The 22,431-nt window shown below is 46.9% G+C and overlaps 1 protein-coding gene across 1 annotated transcript in view; it reads left to right on the plus strand.

Moving 5' to 3' along the window:
* The first annotated feature begins 6,521 nt into the window (after positions 1-6,521).
* The window catches only part of SH3RF3 (SH3 domain containing ring finger 3), a 252,941-nt gene continuing 237,031 nt past the window's right edge, over positions 6,522-22,431 (plus strand). The window contains exon 1 of the mRNA XM_064439770.1: positions 6,522-7,421. Within this exon, the coding sequence (XP_064295840.1) occupies positions 6,804-7,421 (618 nt within the window). The 5' untranslated portion in view covers positions 6,522-6,803. The remainder of the gene's footprint in view (positions 7,422-22,431) is intronic.

Below are 22,431 nucleotides of genomic sequence, written 5' to 3' on the forward strand. Positions count from 1 at the left end.
ACATTTATTTTGGCAGTATTGTTGGTTGCTGTTTTCCCTCTTTGATTTAAAGAAGTCAATGCTGATTGAAAGAACACGTGTTTGTTCTTACATATGGTAATTGATCCTCATTCTTCCAAACTTTTACAAATAAAAGTAAAAGTTATTTCTGAACCACATGCAAGAAAAGTTAATTCTCATTAAAAAAAACCCAAACAACACATTTATTAAGTCAAAAGTGTGACGCAGAAATGAAGAATTTTACAGTGCATAGTATTCTTTCATGTTTTAGTTGCAGATGGCTCGTTAACTTGATCATGCATCGATTAACTGATGGTGCAGCAGCAGTTTCTGCTGCCTGGGAGTGCTGGTTAAAGTTTGAGGAAAACAGTGATAACGCGATGGTTCAGAACAGCAGCGCCCAGCCCTTCTGGGGAGGGGAGACCTGGATATTTCACCTTGCAGAGGTGAGAACCAGCCAGCCAGGCACTGCCACCGCCTTGGGGATGTGAACACATCTGCTGTGCCTACACAGTACTGGGCAGATCGGTGCAAGATGGGCCTCTGGAAAAAAACAGGGCTCCAGGCAAATGAGTTTTCTTGGCTGGCTGCTGTAAGTTGAGTAATTGAATAACCCTGACTAAAACTGGAACTATTAACCATCCCCAGCTGGACATAGTCCAGTCTCTATGAGGGCACACAAATCCAAGAAATTCAGATGTCAAGTGTAAGTTTACCAGCAAGTGGGCCTTTAAAAGTGACTGCAACACAAGGAGATTAAACAGCTAATTTTAAACTCTTAAAAACCTTGCAACTACAAATGTATAGATTAACCGTGGCAATCTCTTCTCCTTCCTTGAAATGGATTTCTCTAAAACAACTGGCCGGGCGTTTCATTAGTGGTAGGACAATGATGAAATAGTTTGTCTTCTCACAGTTGTGATGAGAAAATCATAACAGAGGAATAGTTACGATGCTGTCCCTGAGCCTCTGCCAGCGGGGTGGCCGTACTGCAACCGTGCAGCTTTGCCAGCTGAGACGTGCTCTCCCTGCTGCTGCGGTGTATCTGCAGTCTCATGTCAGTGGAATACCGCAAGAAGAGACTTTGTCAGACATCCTCAAAGATGCTGTTAATTTTACATGTGAATTAGTAGGAAGAACTCAATGAACTGGAAAAAGTATTTTGATAAATGGGGTAAATGGATTCATCACTACCAGAAGTATCTTTCTTTCAACTTTTAAGAAAAATCTGTGGCCAAGTGAGGATAATTTAATCAAATTTATGATCTATGAAGAAGAGAAAATAAATAGAATGTATTTTTTATCATCTTACAGAACTGTAACTGACTTCTAGAGAGAGCAAGGAACTAATGGGTATCACTATAGTCATGACCTGAAAAAGTTCCTTAGGACTAGAGCAATATTCCTTTTCGACCTTCGATGCTATCAAGCTCATTTCCACAAAGATTAAAAGCTCCTTGCATCATTTATGCCAAATTTACTGCAAAGAAAGTAGTCTCATCAATGTTTGAAGTGATTTTTCAGCTCTTATAAAAAATATGTTATAGTAAAAGCTGAAGTTTTAATTTTATAAAAGCCCAAGATGCATCCCGAAAGCCATGCAAAAGGAATGTTGTACGATCACACTGGAAGGGCAATGCCTTGCCAGGAGGGCTAGACGTGTAGTGAAAGCCACACAACAGAACACCAGACTTGCCTTCATCGACATCTTTAAAAAACTCAAACTACAAGGATAAAACTTGTTGAAAAACTGCCGTGGTTTGATACGCTGCCGTACTGAGACTGGAAATGGACACCACGTATTCTCAGAGGAAGTGCCTTTTTGATTCACAAGTTTATCGAAACAAAACCACAATGCAATGCAGTTGTTTTCCTAATAGATAGTGTTTTAGCATCTATCTGTCATTCTTACGGTCAAAATTCTTTGCTTTTTTTTTCAGGGTTATTTTTCATCTGGATGAGTTTCATGAAGACACACTGACTGTACAGGCAAGGTGCAAGGGAGGGGACAGAACAGACAGCCTGGGCTCTTGGGGAAGATAAGGCAAGGCAGCTGCAGAGCCTGCCTGAACATCTGCTGCCATTCCACTGCACCATTAAACACGCACCCTTCCGACCTGTGGCCAACCTGACCAACACACATGTAAGGAGACAGCGGAGGTATATGGATGTCCTTCTTTCTTTCCTGATTTCAATGTTGTGGTTAAACACAAAGCAAGCAAAGACTTTCTCTTCAGTGTTAAAATACTGTCACGAGAAATATAAGGAAAATGTCCTCCTTAACCAGTCTTTTAAGTTTGCATTGAAAAAAATCCAGAGTCCACCTAAATGGATTTTTTATGACTGTCTTGTATGAGAGACCTCAAATACTCTCTCCAGACCTTGATGCAAGGGCAGGCTGTCACGCATATGTTGCCAGGACATGTATCGTAACAGCCAATGTACTTTGGGGGTGGCGGTCCTGCTGTAGCTTCCATAAGGATTTTCAGCCACTGATTCTGTACAGTCTGTCTTTTGACAGACAACAGAGACGTTACCCTCTCCGTGTGTAAGAAAAGCCTTTCTGCAGAGCTATTGCTACACTTCTACAATGGAGGGGGCTGTATATGTAGATAGATAGATAGATAGATCGATCTTGATCAAAACATCTCATCTCCAGTCCAAGGGGATCCCATCATCAAACTTGTCCATTTTGCAGAAGTATTACCATGGTCTGAAATCAGTTTGGTATTTTTATCCTAGCTATACCAGACTGTTTAGGTCCAACAAAAGGAAGAAAAGATGGAGCTGACAAGTTCCCTTCCTTCCCTCTGCTAAGTAGTAATATCGTTCACTTCAGAAGTCTGAGAGTGCCTTAATTTTTTTGCATATAAATGTAAATAAAGCAAGTAATGTAAGCATAACTGAACTATCATTTAAACATATAGAGAAACTGCAATAGTAAAAATGGACTGCTGTGCATTCCACCGCAAGTTTAATTACATTGACTCACTCTAAAATAATAATGTCTACCATTCTTATAATGCTTTACAGGTTTGGGAACAATCATACAAATATGAGCTCCTTGTTATTTAGTAGCCAAATGTTCCCTAGCTCTGCAGACTGAATAGTTATTGTGCTGTAGACCCTTACAAGCAGAGCAAGAATACAAGAAAGGATTGAGAATAATTTCTATATAATTGAATCCCATTTGGTAGAAGACTGAAAATGAGTTAGCCATTTTCAAGAGCAGCATGCAAATATATGAGGGCAAAGCTGAAAGCGTAATGTCCATGCACTGACCCCAGAAAATGACTTTGAAACCGTCACAGACAGCAAAAACTGTCAGTCTTTCCTCTTCTAAACTGAATAGCAAGAAAGATCATGCAGGGAAAAGAAGCAGGAAAGCAGAATAGGCTTCTTAAAACTATTTTTAATGGAGACACTAAGCAATACCTAGTATGTTATTATAATTTAAAGACAACTACAAATGAAGTCTTGGAACGCTGCAATATCACTCCACGCTCCTGCAACAGTATTTTGCCTTTTTGAGTCTCTTTTTGTCTCCAGGTACTCTTCAAAGTTAATGCATCAAGAAGGATTTGTTTCATCCACCGTGGGAGTAAAGTCACTTCCACAGCCTGAAACAGGAGTTGCTTATCAGGTCTCTCCTCAAACACACTCACCAAGGGACGTGTGGCAAAATGTGCCGCTCCATCCCTGCGTGTAAAACAGCACCCCTGCTTAAGAACCGTGTTAATCACATTACTTAATTAGTTCACAAATAATCACTTTATATTTATAATCTGAAGTGAGATGTTTTGGCAGCTGAGACAGGGAAATTAATAAAATCCACATTTCTTTAAAGTAAACTAAGCCCTGTTACATCCTCTGTACCTCTTTCCATTCCTTTCTATGTTTTTTATCTTAGGCTTCTGAGCATTTTGTCTTTTTCCTATCTCCAAACATAATATCTGAGTATTTAGTTTCTTAATATTTAATGTAACATTTCCCATGGTCTCTTTGGCAAGAAGAGAAAGTAAGTGTGATGATTTTTTTTTTTTCCTTTCATTTCCTTCAGGCCTGGCCTAACTCTCATTTAAGCCCAGGCACAGGGAAGCACACAAACATATGCTAAACTTTTAAGCGTGAAAAACCCTTCTTTGACATCAAAGACTATTCAAACACTCAAGAGGTGTTTTTTCTAGTTGAAGACCAAGACACCAATCTCTCCCTCCTTTTCATAAAAGTGTGCTTTTACTTATCTCTAGCCCCTTGTGTAATTTCTATATAAATCTTTCCATCTTTTAGTCCTTTCCTCCCTTCCTTTTTCCTCACCTCTTTTTCTTCTCATTTCCTCTTCTCCCTTCCTATCCTCCTCAGGTTCCCTATTTCCTCCATCCTCCCCCATGTCCTCCACGGTGGTTTGAGAGCTCCCTCGCCTCCTCCCCCTTGCAGGGGTCTACTGTAGCTTTGCTTCAGTTTTAGCTTCTGCCTCTCCTTGATGGCAACCAGCTCACGTTTAAGAGCGTGCTTTACGGGTAGATTACAACAGACTCATTTTAAGTGTGTTAGCAATTTCTTCTACTGAGTAACAAATGTTTTGCACCTCTGCACCTTTTTAAAGCTGTCCCAGTGTTAAGGGACCCTCTCATCATCTTTGGATGCTGGTTCTCCAGAGTGTTTTTCCTTATTTGGAGATATATAACTGGGCAACTCAGGGAGAACTGGTGACAGGTTTGCTTTGCTGCAAGCTCTGTAGCAACCAGAAGGAAGGATGGGTGAAAAGCACCCTTCCAGTCACTGCAGCTACTCTGGATTTACGCTGGTGTGCAACAGAGCGCTTTTGGCTTCCATGTTTTGACAGCGATATTCAAGTTTTCACCTTTGAAGGAAGGAATCTGAGGTGCTGAAACGATTACGCATTTCATTACAGATTTTTCAGCATTTCTCTCTCCTTGCTGTAGCAATGCCTTTTATCCCTCAAAGTTCTCCATTACTCCTTTTTCTCGAATTAACAGTTTTACTCCAGAGAAAGCCCAAGTCCTTGATACTGTATTTCACATTTTTCCAGGCATCGGTATTATTTATAGGTTAAAACTGTTGAGTTTGGAATGTCTTTCTGCAAGGACAGGTTAGATTACTGGACATTACTCAGCAACAAATAATGACCTGAGCTCTGCATCAGGAGCTGTTCTTTAGCTTTACACTTACTCTTTCTCTTCTACAGTAAAACAAGGGCAGCAAGTGATTCATGCCTTTTTGCACACTGAAATTTAGTGAATTTTACTATACAGCGTCTAGATGACCCCCATCACAACAGGGTCATCTTGCTGTGTGCGTCAGAAATTAACTGTAGAGTCGCACATCTGACAGAAAGACTGCGCAGCCTTCCTGACACAACTCCCACAAATAGTCAGTTTTAAAGATGTCACTGGAGAGAGGAATGGGAGGGCTTCTGCAAGCGCTTGAAGTGCAGTCCCCAAACCCAGAAGTGCTCTGTTACACCACAGGCACACAGGTGCAGAAGAAATCTTGGGTTTCGGTTGGATTTCGGAAAGTTTAGGTATTGGACCACAAATGAAAATTCTCTTTGGCAAAATTATTACGTATTTCAATAGTAGCTTCTGGCTTAAGTCGGCCCTTTAATCCCACTAAGAGTCAAACGTTAGCTAAAAAGGGATTTTGCGGAAGAAACATTTACCTGAAGAATGGGGCTTCTCCCGCAGCTTCTAAAAGGGAAGTTCCGTTCATATTCCACATGTGCAAGTGGCCACATCTTATTTTTTAACATCGCCTGTGGTTAGTGTACAACCTGGATCCGTAACTCCAACACGCCAGGGTCTCTCCCCTTCCAGCTGTGCCTGAGCACCCCTTCAGACGGGACCCCGGCGCAGAGCAGGTGCCGGCCGGGCCGCAGCGGGGCGGGCAGCGCGCTGCGCCTCATGACACCCGGCAGGGAGAAGAGCCGCTTTTATTTCCACCTTTCACTAACCATTAAAACGTGATTATTTGGGGAGGCGCTGAAGCACCCGGGGAGGGGGCGGTGGGGTTGCCCCGGGTACCCGCGCCGCGCCGCGCCGCGCCCGCCAGGGGGCGCCGCGCCGCCAGAGATGGCGGGGCCGGAGGGCGGTGCGGACCCCGGCCCCGGGGCCGGCCCGCGGGGCAGCCGCTGCCCCCCGAGCTCCCCCGGTTGTGCCCGCGGACCCCTTCCCGGCCACCGCCACACCCGCTCCCCTCGGGGAGCCCGGCCCGGGCTGCGGGGGCTCCCCCACACACCCCACGCCCCCACCCCGGGAGTTCTCGGCTTCCCCAAGGGCATCTCCTCCGCCTGCCCCCGGCAGCGCGGGGCCGCACGGCCCGTCCGGCAGCCTCCGCCGGGAGGAGGAAGAGGAGGAGGAGGAGGGAGGGAGCCGCGGCGGGGGAAAGCGGGCGGCGAGCCCTGCTGGGTCGGGTTACAGGGAGCCATGGAGCGGCGGCGAGGCGGCGGGGCGGGCGGGGACCGCCTGCGGGGCGGCCGCCGTGCCGCGGGCGCCCCCCCGGGGCTCCCCGTCCCTCCCCGCCCCGCGCGGAGGCGCGGCGGGCGGCTCGCCGGGCCGCGCCGGGCCCCGCCGCAGCTGCCGAGCCGTTCCGAGCCGCGCCGGGAAGAGGCGCGGGCAGGCAGGTGCCCTCCTCCCGCACCGCACCGCACCGCTGCGCGCCGCTGGCATCTCCGCTGCGCCGCACGGCGGTGGGCAGCGCCGCCCAGGCGGGCCCCGAGGTCGCGGCGGCCCGCCGCCGGGGACAGCCCCGCCGCCGCCTCCCCGCGCACCCCCGCCGCCCTGATGGCCCCCGCCGCCCCGCCGTCGGCCCCCCCCCCGCCGCCGCCGCCGCCGGCCGCGGCGGCCCTAGAGGCGTCGGGGCCCTGCGCTGCCCCGCGGAGGGGAGGCGGAGGCGGCGGCGGCGGGGCGGGGGCGGAGGCGGAGGCGAGGGGGCGGCGGAGCGGCGGCGGAGCGGCGGCGGAGCGGGAGCCGGCGGCGGCGGCGGCGGCGGCGATGGACGAGTCGTCGCTGCTGGACCTGCTGGAGTGCTCCGTGTGCCTGGAGCGGCTGGACACCACGGCCAAGGTGCTGCCCTGCCAGCACACCTTCTGCCGCCGCTGCCTGGAGAGCATCGTCAGCTCCCGCCACGAGCTGCGCTGCCCCGAGTGCCGCATCCTGGTGGGCTGCGGCGTGGACGAGCTGCCCGCCAACATCCTCCTCGTCCGCCTCCTGGACGGCATCCGACAGCGGCCCCGCGCCGCCGGGGGCGCCAGCGGCAGCCCCAGCGCCGCGGCCCCCGCGTACCCCCAGCCCGCCGCCGCCGCCGCCGCCGCCCCCAGCGCCGTCGCCGCCGCCGCCGCCTCGGCCGCCGCCAGCCTGCGGGAGCTGGCGGCCGCCAGCCGCAGCGCCCTGCTGGGAAAGGTGGGTGCCGGGCCGGGCGGGACGGCGGGCGGCGGGGGAAGCGGGGGAAAGAGGGGTGCCGGGACGGTGCGCGTCCCCGCTGGGCGCCGGGCGGTCCCGGTTTGCCGGCGGGACGACCCGCGGGGCGGCGGGAGCTGTGTCCCCGCGGCGTGGGCACCCTCCCTCGCGCTCGCGGTTGCCCCCCCCCCCCCAACCCCCCCACCCCGCGATGTTAAGACGGGAGCGAGGGGAGGCTCGGCCTGGGATGTCCTGAAAATACTCCGGGCGGCGGGAGGGGCCGGGCCCGCCCCGGCAGCCCCCGCGGGGGCTGGTACCGGCTGTCCGCACCCACGGACCTCGGGGTAGCCCCCGGTGGGCCAGAGCCAGCCGTGGCTCCCGGAGTTGAGAAACACCAAGTGCCTCGAAAGCGCTTTTACCCGGCGCGTCGGCCCCGCCAGGTGTGTGTCAGGTGCAGGCAGGAGCCGGCTCCCGCCCGCGCGCTGCCTGCGGGCATCAGCCCCCTTCTAGGGGGGGGATCGGCCGGTCCCGGACCCGGCGCTGTCACCTCACCCCCGAGTTTTCCCCTCCGCTCCCGGGGCGCCGACGGGGCGGCCACGGCCACGCAGGGTCCCTCTGACGGCCGGCTGTGAGTGGGGTTTGAAGCTGAAGTTTCCCCTCCCACGGGAACCTAATTTTCGTTCTTATGTATAAGGTGTGTGATTTATCGAAGGAGAATACTGCCACATGCGCATTTATTTATTTTTGAAACTGCAATCGAGTGCCCGATCTCGCTCCCTTTAAAATCAATGGCGAGCGTTTCATTGACTCGGAGGGGACAAGATCGATTCCTCCCGCTGTTATGCGTTATTATATAATTTGATAAGGTAAAATTTACTATAGAACCTCTTTTGGAGACTTTGGAAAGGAGATGCTCTGAAGACTGTGAACTTCATCTGATTTCTAATGTCATATGTATAGTGGATATATTTAATTGTCTTTGATCTTCCCTGGAATCTGCTTGAGCTGTAGTTTAGTGTGCAGGCTTTTGATTGAGAAAGGTCAATGCAGAGATTCTTTGTGAAGTTGTATCACTATAGTAAATGTTTCAATTAATTAATTTTTTTTTCCCCCTGAGAAAAATGGATAGACCTGTACCGGCGTTTTGAAGTTTTGCCTACAGGAAATGATAGCAAATGCCATACATTGTTCTATAAAATTCAGTTTCGGAGTCTGAATTGAAATACACTTGGCAATATTTCCAGAAGGGTAGACCGCAGCGATCTTCAGGTATTTAATAATGATTCATCAAACTGAAAGAAGACAAAAGGCAATGGGATTCTGCCTTCTGGTTTTTTGCTTATTTGTTTTTTAACTAAACTTAGGGTTGCGGCTTTATCATAGCAGACAACTCTTGTCAGCTTGAGTTTCAGTGTTACAAAAAAGGAAGTTTGCGTTCATTAGGTAGTTTGAAATACGGTATCCTCTGGTTTGATGTCCAGACGGTAGTCTCTTACTGGAGGTAGGGTCTGTGTGGAAGGCTTGTTGCACCTGCAGGGTTAGTGTTGCGGAGGCAGGCTCTTGCGCCCCGACCAAGCTTTTGTGACCATCCAGCAAGAAGACAGTCTCTGGGTTTCATATATTTAAATCCTAGTCAAGCTAGGATGTTACAGGGGGGTGTGCATGTAAGCAATGCTTGGTGGAGAAAGTTACTTGAGAGTAATTTTATATCTCAATGCAAATTTTTAGAGAAGTTCACTTTTCATAATTTTACTATAAATGGGCAGATTTTTAAGAAGGTGCTTCCCTAGCCATTATTGCAGATATCATACAGTAAATAAAACCACATCGCATTCTGTCGTTTTCCGACTTCGATTGAACGGGACTTCGGTGAGCGTCTCCAGTTCTGTTGTCTGTTTCTCTGTGGGTTATTACGCAGCTGAATTTGATAGAGAGCAAAGTTACACATGACCTGAGAATCACATTTTGGCATTTATGGTTAACTACTGCAATTTTTTCCCCCTTGCTGGGGCTAATGGGTCATTCTGGGGCAGTGGGTCTGCTGGGACAGAGCGGGTCTGTGAAACTGTTTGCTTGGCCTTTTGACTGACCGCACAATTTTATCCTGGAAATCAATGCAATGTGCTTGATCCTTACAAGGTTCATTACAGTGAAAGAAAGTCTGAACTAATCAGCTTTTTAAAAAAGCAGCAGGGGAGAATAATCTTCCTTGGAGCTGCTGATACAGCTGATTGCTGAGCTATCCTGGAGACGAGTACACCACCTCTCTCTGTACTAACCAATAGATGGTACAAACCAGCCTAGAATTAGGCTTTTTAAAGCTGATACCGAAGAGCAGAACTGCATCTCTTTCAGGCTTACATTGGTCTTTGACAGCTTAGCTCCCTTGCAGGTACCTGAAGCGATTCTTTATGATATATACACTTTTTTTTTTTTTTTAATTTCAGAAATTGTTGTAGATTTGCTGCCTGGGGCTTAAATGCAAATTACACTGTTTCACTAATTAATACCTTTCATTTTAGGTAATGTGGTATAGAAAATGAGACATACCATTATGTGCTTTTTTTGGTTAGGAAAGAAAATGCTAATTGTGAAATGTAATGGCAGGGAGCCAAGGTCACTCCTATCAGACTTCAGTCTTGCCCAGATCCTCGGACTGATATGTTAGAATCACACCAGGCATCTGTTTCTCTGAGAGTTTTAATTAACCTTAGAAGACAGAGCAGGGCCAGCTTCCACATTGCTATTGCGCCTGTGTTTTGCTTCTACACCTTATACTTCGGGGAAGTCTTCCTTGCGTAGATGGTATTTTCTAAAATCAACAACTGTTGTTTATCATTTTGGCAAAACTCTGGGGGTTTTGTATTTCTTTATCCTTCTCTTCCCATAGTTTATCGCAGACTTGGTCTATCCAGAGTGCTGAAACCCAGCGTGGGAGGGGCTGGGCTGGGGATGAGCTGGTGCTGGGGCTGCTCCTAAAGTTGTCCAAGACCGTTCTTCAGAAACACATCTGAAATACTGTAGGTCTTTTAAGATGTGTGGTAAACATCTTCAGTATGAGAGATCTGGAAGTGGTGTTTACCTACCAATAGATGCTTGAAAAATATTAGGGATTCGATCGATGTAGAGTGGTATGTGACCTTTGGTAAGCCAGGTAGTCTCCCAACGCCTCTATTTCAGCCTGTAAAAAAACCCAGTAGTCTCTTTATAAATGGTATAGCATATTTTAGGATGCTCACATTAAAGATGGTATTTAAATGCAGAGTATGGTGTTAGACATTATAAAAGCGTCCGGCTGCTGAAAGAGCACACTGGAAGAATGAGGGGAAAAAATCCAGCAACTGCTAGAGTGGCCCCCCCAGGGGATAAAACAGGAGTCTAGGAGTGGTTTATAATGGTAGGCGCATTACACACAAGGTTATAATTTATTGGCTCCTCTGTTTCCATTACCACTGTCGAATGGCTCAGGGAATTCAGGTTCTGTCAAAGTAAATGGCTCCCTTAGATTGCTGAGGCATTATGGTAAATCTGCCTTCCTTACTCAGTGTGGGGTTTGGAGTTTGGTTTGGTGGGGTTTTTTTTTGTTTGGTTGGTTGTTCGTTGTTAACAATTATTGCAGTTTATCACTTAGAATTTTTTCAGGAGTTCTCAAGATCTAATAGCCAGCTAAATGCATCCAAGTCTTTAGTAGTTTCCTCCCAAACCAGGCGTCTCCCACTCCAGGTGCGGGCCTTATTGCTTGCTTGCTTGCAATACAAGCTGAGAACAACATTTGCATGAAAAAGAAACAACCTAGAAAAACAAAACATGTCTCTCCTTTTTCCCAGGAGAGAGAACATGGCCGAAGTGACGGATAGGCATGTGGTGCCTTACCAGGCGGGGGTGTAGGTGGCGGTAGAAAGTAAGACACGCGCGTATGGAAAATGAAGTGTCAGGGTGCTTGAGTGACGCGATGGATGGGCTGCGCTCCCCTGCGTTGCACTGGATGCTTCACCCATGTATCAGCTTTGCAGAGCTATTTCGCTGTTTCAGGTGGAAGGCTGCCATTTCCTAGCCCAGGGGAAAGGTTACTACCCTTGGCTTCACAGTAGTTTTGCAAGCAGAGGAAGCAGCGCTAATTTGCTACCTAGGCTTTTCAGTCGCTCTGTTTGTAGAAATTCTCCAAAAGAGACATTGAGCCATTATTTTTTAGGAGAGTCCTGCCTCATCTACACTGGTGGCAGTGGACTGAACGTGGAGTAGATATTGCGGTAATATTCCACTGCTGCATTTCCTTCTTGGGTAAGTTGTCTGTCGGGTGGAAGATCCCACCCTGGGTTATGCAAGAGGAAGCGGATGGAGTCTGGTGTTTATATGCATTTATATCCATGACAAGCAGCATTGGGTTGGTAGGGGACACACTTTGTCTTGGGCAGAGGAGGCTCTTCAACTTGGCTTTTTAGGATCAGATTTGCACAGATAGGAGTGCCGTTCTTGTCAGCAGTGCACAGTATGCATAGGCCCATGGACTTACCTTACTTTTGTTCTTTCTCTCTGTTTATTTGCTTCTGATACTGTAGTTTGGCTGGCCAGTGCCTGAACTTTGTCATAAAGCCGTCCAAATAGGTTTCCACGTTTCAAAGTATTTGATCTTGAGGATTTTAATTTTTTTTTGCCTGGCAGATGGCTAAGAAATGTATCTCAACGCAGGAGATTAACAAACATACTGAAGGGTATTGCAAAAAATATAGTCAGGAGTATTTAAAATCCCACCAATTAAAGCTGTCCTCACGGAAGGGAGCGAGTACTGGAGAGGAATGCCAAGGGGCTGAGATGAAGTTATCATTCGCTGAGCTCTTTTCAGAAAACCCGCCATTTGCAGGTGTCATCTTTATGTCCATTATGTTTTCCAAAAACAGAATACTTTCACCCATCTTTGGATGGTGTTGTTTATACTTGCACATCAGAAAAATGCATGATGGGCCCGATGTGACCAAAGCGTGCCAGTGGACCAGTGGACTTTTCCTTCTGGAGTGGGATGGCCAGCAGTGGCTCAGTCTCACCTAGAAGGGTCATGGGGCTGTGGAGAGGACTTTGCGCCACTAGCCCCAGACCTCCCTCTTGGTTTGTATCGGTGTGGCATGCCCCTGTAGGACTCCTCTTGCTGTCAATGTGAATGCTAAGCTTAATTCCTGCACGTCATCCCTCTGAATGGTTCATGACAAACACCGGTAATGATTAGCGTATGACAGTGTTTGGTGTTCAGTAGCTGGTTACTGGAAGAGAAAATGGATGGGCTTGCAAGGCTTAGCCCTGAGATCCTGTGCATGTTTTAACTCTGGCTGTTTTTGCCCACCTCCCCTAAACCTCTGCTGTTTGGGGAGGCAGCACCATTGTGTTTTTAAGGCTGAAAAGGCATGGGGAGCGTGGTCCTGTGCAGGATGCGGCCATTGACCTCTGGCGAGCTGCATGAACTTTCTAAGCTTCACATTTCCCAGCAGAAAACCTGCCCCAGTAGCACTCACCTACCCTCATGGGCTTTGCGATCTTCAGAGGGAAGCTGTCCTCCAAAAGCGGAGTTATCACTAGAGGGGCTGGGATTTGGGGAGATTGAAAAGTGCCAATTGTATACACTGAAGCTACAACAGTTATTTTCTGCTGTTGAATGGGGTTTGGCAGAGATGCTGGACTTTGTTTGCGGGGAGTGTCGGTGCAGGGATGCAGCAGTGAGCGCTGTGTATGGGCTGTAACAGTACACTGTATTCCGTGTTTCTAATCTTATCATTTCATGTTCAAGCAGGCTCCTGGTGCTGGCCGGGTGCCCAACAGGTCAGACTGGCTGAAGGCGCTGGTAGTTAATGCCGTGTGCCTGTACTTGCAGGTCGGGGGAGGCTACGCGTGCCATACCGCTCTTTCTAGACAAAGCTGCATCCATACGGTCAATAAGCTGCCACATAAAATGCTACAACAATATTTTATTTATGCCGTGGAGGATTTTATGCTCTAGGAAGGTCTTTTCGTATTGTCTAGAGTTACTTTACTTTGCTGCCTCATAATATCAGGTTAATAATCCCATTACTGTTTCAACTTGAAAAGTCCGTCTGGGCACTTCTTGAGTTTTGCACTGTTGTATTTAGAATTTCCCCTCTAATTTACTGTTTTGTTCAACATTTCATGCAGTCTCTGTTAAGAAGCACTGCTTACATTTCGTATAAAACCTGTAATTCCCTCTTGCACTTCAGTAACCACCTGTAATACCTGTAACTATGGGATGCCACTTTCTTTTGAAGTCTGCTCTTCCTCAAAAGCATTTCCTTAAGCTGCAAAAGGCCAGTTATAACTAATATTTCACTCTGATTAATATCTTTAAGCATTGCAACATTGTAATTGCTGATCTCCACTCCACTGGATTCATTCAGTGTTCAGGGACTTCGTGACTTCTTAAGACCAAAACTGTTTGGGATGCACGCGGTTTCAGCTTTCCAGCACTCACTCATCACAAATCAAGCTGAATTTTTGCAAACGTTTTCAATGTGGTCTTGTTAAAATCTGATATTTTACAACAGGTTTTCCCAATCTGGGGTAAGCTGTCATGGGAAGAACCCAAGATTAGTTCTAATAGGACATGAGAGCCTGGACAAAGATAAACTACAGGATTTGAGAAAGCTGCATGACCTTGGCCTTGCCCCAGCTCCCACAGCAGCTGTGCTTCTGCAGCTGGGGAGGGAGCAATGGGGAAGTGCAGTGCCAGCTGAAAGCTACAGATTTATCCCTAGTCTTGCACCACACCAAACTGCTCCCGGTTACAGAAGCCTCATGCATAGAGCAGACTGGTACCTTGGCTGGAAAGTTACTGGCCTGACCATTATGCAAAAGAGAAAGTAAAAAAAAAACCAACAACAAACCGAAACCAAACCCCCCCAAAAAAAAGAAGAAAGAAAGAAAAAGGAGAGTGAAAAAAATGAGAAAAATTTCTTCCTAGTGCATCATGCAGATGGTCCTGGGAACAGGTTCTCCCCATTTACCAGCCCCAGATCCATTTTCTTCTGCCAGTTCAGATTCTTCTGACAGCTTGAGCCATGCCTTTTCCTTTTCCTGACAGTTCGGGGCGATGGGGGGGTTGCTGATGTGCTAGTTTTACCCGCTTGGCTCCATTACCGTCTTCCTCAGCAGCAATGTTAAACTCGTTACCTCCTCTTTGCAGGAAGTTTTGCTTATGTTGCTAGAGCATTGCTGAAAAAGCTTCAAAATTGTTTGAATAGCTTTAAAAAAACCCACAGTGTGTGCCCAATAATTTAATCTAATTGCCCTTGCATGTAAATTGTACATTTTTATTCAGTTAAAGAGAACAAACATTAATTTAGTGATACAGGTACATGAGATGCCTCTCAGTTCGGGGGAGGGACAGAAGGAGGGAATATTACTTTTGGTATTAAAAAGACATTTTGTTTTCAAAAGTAGAGACAAAAATGTAGAACATCTGGAATTAAGAGTACTTTCTGCCCAGTATTTTAAGCATAACTTCCATTGGCTCCGCAAAACTTGCTGTGCCCTGGTTGCTGTTAGCTGGGTCACCCGTGAACTCAGGCGATGGGCAGCCTAATATCTGCCCAAAGGAACCGATGGGGCTGCGCCCCTCCTCTGCTGGGGGTCACTGGGAAGGCCTGGTGTCTCACACTAGGCTCGCTCCAGCACATCTGTAGGCCACCTATCGAGGGGTTAAGCAGTGAAAACCACAGCTGAGTTTGTCTCGTAACTGGTTTCTGGCACTTTCAAAGCACGGGTTGGCCCCTGCTAAAGTTTGGCTTCTTGTCCCGTCGGAACGGATGGGATTTTTGGTGCGACCGGTCTGTTTGTGTGTGGTTGGCCCAAGGGCAAGGGTTTCTGAGGGACGCGCACCCTCGCGAGTATTGTAAAATCCTTTCTGCAGCAGGTCTCTGTCTTGTCCCATTTTGGAAGCTGGAAGGCTTAGCAGTCTGGCTTGCAGCCCTGGGTGCCAGAGAAGGGAAGGCTGTGGGATTTGCTAATTAAAAAAAGAGAGAGACGGAACTGTTTTCTTTTGCCATGGTAATCGCATAACATAACTTGACTCGGGGATGCTGAGGAATTTTCATCTGCTCTCAAAGAAAATGGGACGAAGGTGCAAAGCCCTTTCCTGCTCCGTGGCACTCAGCCACGTTTCGTTTTGAAGATACCTTAAGGATTTGTGGTAGTGAGGAATTTGTCCCTCGTGTTGGCTGTCAGCTAGAATATGATTTACAGACAAGTGAAACTAATGCTGTATATGGTTAAGGAGTGCCTTTCTTTTCACAGAAATGGTATTTATGGGAAGAGGTTGCTTCTTAGTTGATGCTTGGGGTGTCTCTCCCCTGCTACAGCAACAGGCTTGAGAGCCTGATTATTCAAGCAAGTTAGCATTAGGGTTTTTTTCCAAGTTTTTAAAAGATCTGATCCGAACCAATATGAATTGGCCGTTGCTAATTTTAGAATGGTCTGCCTGCATGAGATAACAAATCCCAGTGTTAGTTTAAAGAGAAAATATTTTAACAGAAGGCTGGCAAGATCGTTATCAAAATGCTAATGATCGTTTCTCCTACAGTCTCAGTTATTTTCAGAGGGAGGACTGGAATAGACACATCATCTGAATAATATTGATTTTAATATGTATTACTGTCTCATTAAGCTGTTAAAGTCTTTCCCCTTCTGGACAAAGGTTCATTAATTGCTGCAGCTGATGTATCGTTAGAATGGGTTTAGGCGCAAGATGGGTAGAGGGAAAGAGAGATCTTAAACTTTGATTGTGCAGTGGTAGATGGACTGTGGGTAAAGGTATTACAGTCCTAACCAAAAAGAAAGAGACACTGCCATGTTTGGTGTGCTGCTGCCTGTTTGCCTTCTGAGTGACAGCCAAGAAGTCAGCAAAATACAGGCATTATCATATTTACTTTCCTAAATGATCATTTCAGTAAATATTATTGAACATGTTTATTTGCAGATTAATTTCAGGCTAATTCCAATCAAAAACTCCTCTGTGAGTTGCTATAAAAAGACACAATTTTATGAATTTACTTTTTAATTTCTAATTTCATTTTGCAACAGCTTTTAACAGGCTGCCTTCTTACATGTTTTGAATCGCTTTTATTGCAGCTTGTATCAAGTTTGCTGTATTGTCATCCATGTAAGCAAATCAATGTTTTCATTTCCAATGATAGTAATAATTTATGAATTTTTAATTACGTTAACTCAGTAAAATAGAAGGAAGATTTTGTTTTGATTGACTGTGTTTTGATTTACTTCAGTTAACATTCATTTATCTGTAAATAAGATGGACACACACAAATATATGTGTGTAATATATGTATCTCCCTGAACGTATAGTTTTTTGACAGAAAAGCCTGTTCCGTGCATTCTTCTTGAGTCCATATCCAATTCAGTAAATCATGCAGTATTGTCACCATGTGCTAGGCATGGGTGTGTGTTGTGTCACGGCGCAGTGGCTGGTCCTGCTGCGTCTCTGGACGTGTGCCCACGGTGACCCCGTGTGATGAAGCATGCCTCCTCCAGGGATGATAGGCATGCACGTATGCAGCCTCCTCTTGCACCCTGAAAATACAGATCTGTGCCTGTCGTGTGAGGGAGGAGGGAGGTCCCACAGGGGGAGCTGGAGTTGCCTGGAGGGGAGGCGGGGGAATGGGTACCAGCCCGCTTCGAGGCGCCTGTCCCTTGAGGATGCTGAGGCTCGTCATGACAGGCTCTTCTGGTCCCTGCTGCTGAGCCTCCTTGCAATTTTGTGCTAAAATGTCATGAGATAAGAGACAGAAATAGCACAGCCTTTCCTGGCAGAAGCGTGAGCTGCAGCACATTAAGTGGGCAGGATTCATCAGCGCTGGGGCTGCTGTTCCTCTATGCGGGGAGGACACAGTGCCGTGGAAGAGGCAGTCCAGAGCATCTTGTTTCAGCCAAGAGTTTTCGTGTGAAGAGCCTCATTCTTTCACATGCTTCCTTTCTAAAACAAATCATAAAAAAGTCCTTGGAGAATACAGTCGTACATGCATGTCATAAAATACAGGAAAATAATACTTGACAACCATGAGATAAATTTTATTTTCTTATGCTCTTCTGCTGAGTAGGTAATCGTGGTGTTAGATCATAGTGGAAAACATCTGATTATTTATATTTCACAGTCACACAGCAACATAAAATCTAAACCAACCATACCTTTTTAATAACAAAAATTCAATTATTTTCTAAAAGGAAAGTATTGTACTTTTGATCTATATTGCAAAAAAGGAAACTTTATTTTTTCCTAGCTTGAGTTTTATCTATTCTTTTGATAAACACAGGACTTCCTTCTATATGTGGTCAGTCTCACTTTTATCTGAGTTTATATTTCCATGGTGGGGCTATCACTGTAGTCATTACTGTTAAAAATAATGTAGCACACTTTAAAGAAGGGGCTGTGTAGGGTTCAGCATCTGTAATAATACTGTTCAGCCAGGGAGAGGTCATTTTCTGCTTATTAGCAAACAAAAACTCAACAGCCAGAGTTGAATGGCCATCTCCCACTCATCCCAGGACTTGAAAACAAGGAAGCAAGTAGCTAAGGGGAAGGTCAGTGTCTTCCTCCCTTTGTCTTGCTGGCAGCACACTGCAAGAGATGCAGAGGTGTAGAGAGCCCACAGGGCTTTTGCTTTCGAGTTTCTCCACTTCGTATGTTTGTTTTGTAAGGATTTTATACCGCAGAAATCTCTGTTGCTAAGATCTGGCTTTGCCTATTCTATTTCTTTTTTTAAATACAAAATATGACATTGAATTTGCTGCCTTCTGCAGTGTGTAAGGCTGAGAAGATGAACTCTGTCTGCCCCGGAATGAGAGTGGGAAATGGGGCGGTGCATCGAGTCACCATAGTCCTCTGGGGGACTTGGCAGAGTTCGTGGTGCTCTTTAGTGCATCTCCACTCCCAGATGTTTCACCCACTTTTAAAAAGTTACTAACAATAGAAACTCCAGAAGTAAACTGCTGTGTTAGTAGCAATAATGGAAGATCCAGGGAAGGGTCTGTGTCATTGTCCCCTTCCTGCAGTTCTCCACCACTGGTCAAAGACATCCAGCGGGCAGGAACAGCCTGTCCAGGGGATGAGCTATCCCCCTCCCCTGTCCCCCTTCCCTCTCTACATGCATCCTCACTCTTCAGCAGGCCAGGGCACCTGCCGGTGTCAGAAGTGGAAGCATGGGCACAGGTGGTCTTTGAAGCATTAACCTCCCAAATTAACACATCCTTTCTAGTCTGTATTGCAGAACCTGCCTTTCAGGCTGGGCATTGTCACTCTTTTCTGTGCGGTGGGTGCAGAGAGGGACCCAGAAGATGACCTCCTTCCAGAGAGGGATCCAGAAGACGAGCCCCTTCCACATGGATGATGAAATACTTCACAAGTCACTGGTGATGCTAGTGGTCGGGGGCCCTGGGAGACGGGTGTGCTTGGCGATAGCTAATGCCAAGATGACTGTACCACGTTTAGTCATACTGAAAGGCAGCACGGGGCTGTGCAGGAGACAGGAGAGGATCATTTTGGATGTTTGGTTTCCTGTGGGAGTAGGGCTCGTGCGATAGCTTAATCTTAAAAATATGAGGGGAGTGATTGTGGAGAATTTGCCCTGACAGCATTGTATGTTGGAGTTCATGAGTGTAGTCAATAATCAGACTAAGAAGATTTGGAGAGGATACTGAACTCTCTTTTCAGTCCCTGTTCCCCCTTTCCAAGCTTGGCAACTGCTGCCACACCAGGAGCATGATCAACTGTTGCTGATGAGCAACTTCTTCGTTGCTGCAGCTGAAACGGAGTCAGTGGGCTTGTGCCATGGTGTGTTTGTCATCAAATTAAAGCTCCCTAGACTCACCTACCTTTGACCACTCTTCACGTAAGCCATCACCTGCTTAGAAAACAGCAGCAGCGGTAGCTGTCTCCTGCCAGTGAGCATGGGAGGAGGGTCGAAGTGATAACACTCATGCAGTGCTGGGCAGTTTCTGCACTAGGATGCTGACCTGTCAGAGGGGCCCTTTTCTGTTTAATTTGGTCACTTGAGAATGAATTTCTCTGGTTATCAAAATTGTGATGAAAGTGCTTTTTTTTAGTATCAGTTCATTATTGCATATTTCAGTTAATCCTCTCCATAGCTATCGGGGGAAACTTCTTGGTGGTACAGGGTTGGGGTTAAAAGAGTCTGAGCTCACATTTAAAATGAGACATCGCAGGGGACTGGATAGAATTGAAGTTCCTCAGCTGCTCTGGTGCTTTTGATGAACATGTGCTTCCTTGATGAGGCAACTCATGACTTAAAGGTTTTGGATAATGATGCCAACTCCCTGAGCCAGTGATCCCTTTCCAATGCTGGTGAAATAAACAGAAGCCAAACACAGAGCAAACAGTGTGGTCACCCTGAAGTTGTCTCATTAGCCTGTAAACCCAGAGTGATTGGCAGTGAGCAGATAAAGACCAGAATGTATCTCAGGCAAGACAGTAAAGGTTATTTTGGGGTTTGTGTTGGGTTTTTTCCCCCCCTGAAGTATTTCCTTGGCTGATGAAGTGCACTAAAAGATGCCTTTATAGCAATATTTCACTTTATGAAGTCATGTAGCTGTGGACTCAGAAAACTAATCGTATAGGGAGATCCTGACCTTCATAGTATTCAGTATACTATCTGTTTAGTAGCTTTGCCTGAATGAACTTCAAATAAACACCGTTTTGGTTTTTTGTAGCTTTTTTCAGTAATTAATGAGGGAAATGAGTAATCTGCTACTTGGCAGTCCCGCTAGGCATGTGGTAAGAGAGCAAAAGTCTCTGTAGTAGAAAGGATGAATTGATGTCTTTTTTTACTTCCATCTCCTCTTCCCCTTCAGCCCCTGTAGCTCCAAGAGACTGCAGATTTCAAAGCTAAGAGTGAAAGAGCTGTGATGCCCAAGCTGTTCCTAGGGGCATGTGGGAGCCTTGGGGGCCTCTTTAGGAGTGTGACTCAGTTTTGGTGGGAGGTGTGAGAAATCACTACCATAGTGAGTAGCAATATTGTAGCACCTCAGCAGAGCCATTTTTGAGAGTGTTGCTGGAAGGGAATAGTCTCCTTCCTAGGAAGAAAAACTCAAGAAATGTCGTTCGAATAGCTTTGCTTCATTGACCTGGTGCAAATATTATTCAGGATAATGGTTTGCACTGATGGAGTTGCTGTATTGCTTCACTTCAGGTCTGTCCAATGTGACTATTTTCTGCTCTGCATGCCATGAATAGATTTGCCTTTTCCCTCTTACTTAAATGTGTTTACTTTCTTTGCACACACAAGAAGCAAAAGGAAACAATTTTGCTGGTAATAAAGCCTCGCATGGTGGCCGCATCCCTGCCACCATGCTCCCCGTGGATTTGGGCCATGGAGGGGTTTTGCTGGTTCTCCCTTGGGGTGTGAGGGGATGCACTGTGTTTTCATTCAGGCTTGACGGGAGGTGACAGCTCTGGAAACCCCCATGGCCCACTCTGTGCCCTTGTAAGGTCCCATGCCACTGGTGTCCCTTGCTGCTTACAGCCACCTGGGTAGCTGTAGGCCCCATTGCCATCACCCCTACGACTCTTTGACATTGTCTGTCTGCCCCATCACCATCACCTCTTGGCCCCAGGAGCCCTTCTGCACGGGGTGGCAGACTGCCTGTGGTGCAGAGCTGTTTCTGAGCAATCCCAGATGCTCCCTACCCATTTTGCACATGAGCAGCGTTGGAGCAGAGGTGGAGCAAATCAATGGTCGAATGTCCCAAGGGAGATCAGCAACAAGTGATGCCCCTCAAGGGTCTGTACTGGAACCGGTACTGTTCAGTATCTTTATCTATGACATGAACAGTGGGACTGAGTGTACCCTCAGCAAGTTTGCAGATGACACCTCAAGTTGAGTGGTACCGTTGATACACTTAAGAGAAGGGACGCCATCCAGAGGGACTATGAGTGGGTGGAGGAGTGGGCCCATGCGAAGCTCATGAAGTTCAACTCGGCCAAGTGCAAAGTTCTGCACTGGGGGCAACCGCCAGTATCAGTACAGGCTGGATTATAAATGGACTGAGAGCAGTCCTGTGGAGAAGGACTTGGGGATACTGGTGGCTGAAAAATTGGACATGAGCCAGCAATGTGCACTTGCAGCCCAGAAAGCCAACTATATCTTTTGCTGCATTAAAAGAAGCATGGTCACCAGGTGAACTGAAGTGATTCTGCCCCTCTACTCTGCTCTGGTGAGACCCCCACCTGGAGTACTGCGTCCAGCTCTGGGGTCTCGCATACAAGGCAGATGTGGACCTGTTGGAGGGCTGCAAAATGGTCAGGGGGCCGGAGCACCTCTCCTGTGAAGAAAGGCTGAGAGAGCTGTGGTTGTTCAGCCTGGAGAAGAGAAGGCTCCAGGAAGACCTTACTGCGGCCTTTCAGTACTTAAAGGGGCCTAGAGATTTTTTACCAGGGCCTGTAGTGGTAAGATGACAAGTAACCGTTTTAAACTAAAAGAGGATAGATTTAAATTAGATGTAAGGAAGAAATTTTTTACGATGAGGGTAGTGAAACACTGGAACAAGTCACCCAGAGAAGTTGTGGATGCCGCATCCCTGGAGATGTTCAAGGTCAGGTTGGATGAGGCTTTCAGCAGGCTGATCTAGTGAAAGATGTCCCTGCCCGTGGCAGGGGGGTTGGACTAGATGATCTTTGAAGGTCCCTTCCAACCCAAACCATTCTTGAATTCGGTGACTGTATGAGCAGAGAATGAGCACAGAAAATAGGATGTGGCAGACACAGCTACAGGCAGTGAAAAGTAAATATTGTAAAATGCATGATTATATGTTTTGGGAGGTTACAGTAGATCAAATCTCTACTGTTGATTCCTTAAACATCTTGATGCAGAGAAGATGCTATAAGGAAAATTGCATTTTTGTGCTGAAGGGTTTCTTTGGGTAAAATGTTTCCAAACTGAATAGAGAATTTTATAAATATGAAGTCATCCTCTTCTCTTTATTTCATCAC

Source organism: Phalacrocorax carbo, chromosome 1 (assembly GCF_963921805.1).
Source record: "Phalacrocorax carbo chromosome 1, bPhaCar2.1, whole genome shotgun sequence".
NCBI lineage: Eukaryota > Metazoa > Chordata > Aves > Suliformes > Phalacrocoracidae > Phalacrocorax > Phalacrocorax carbo.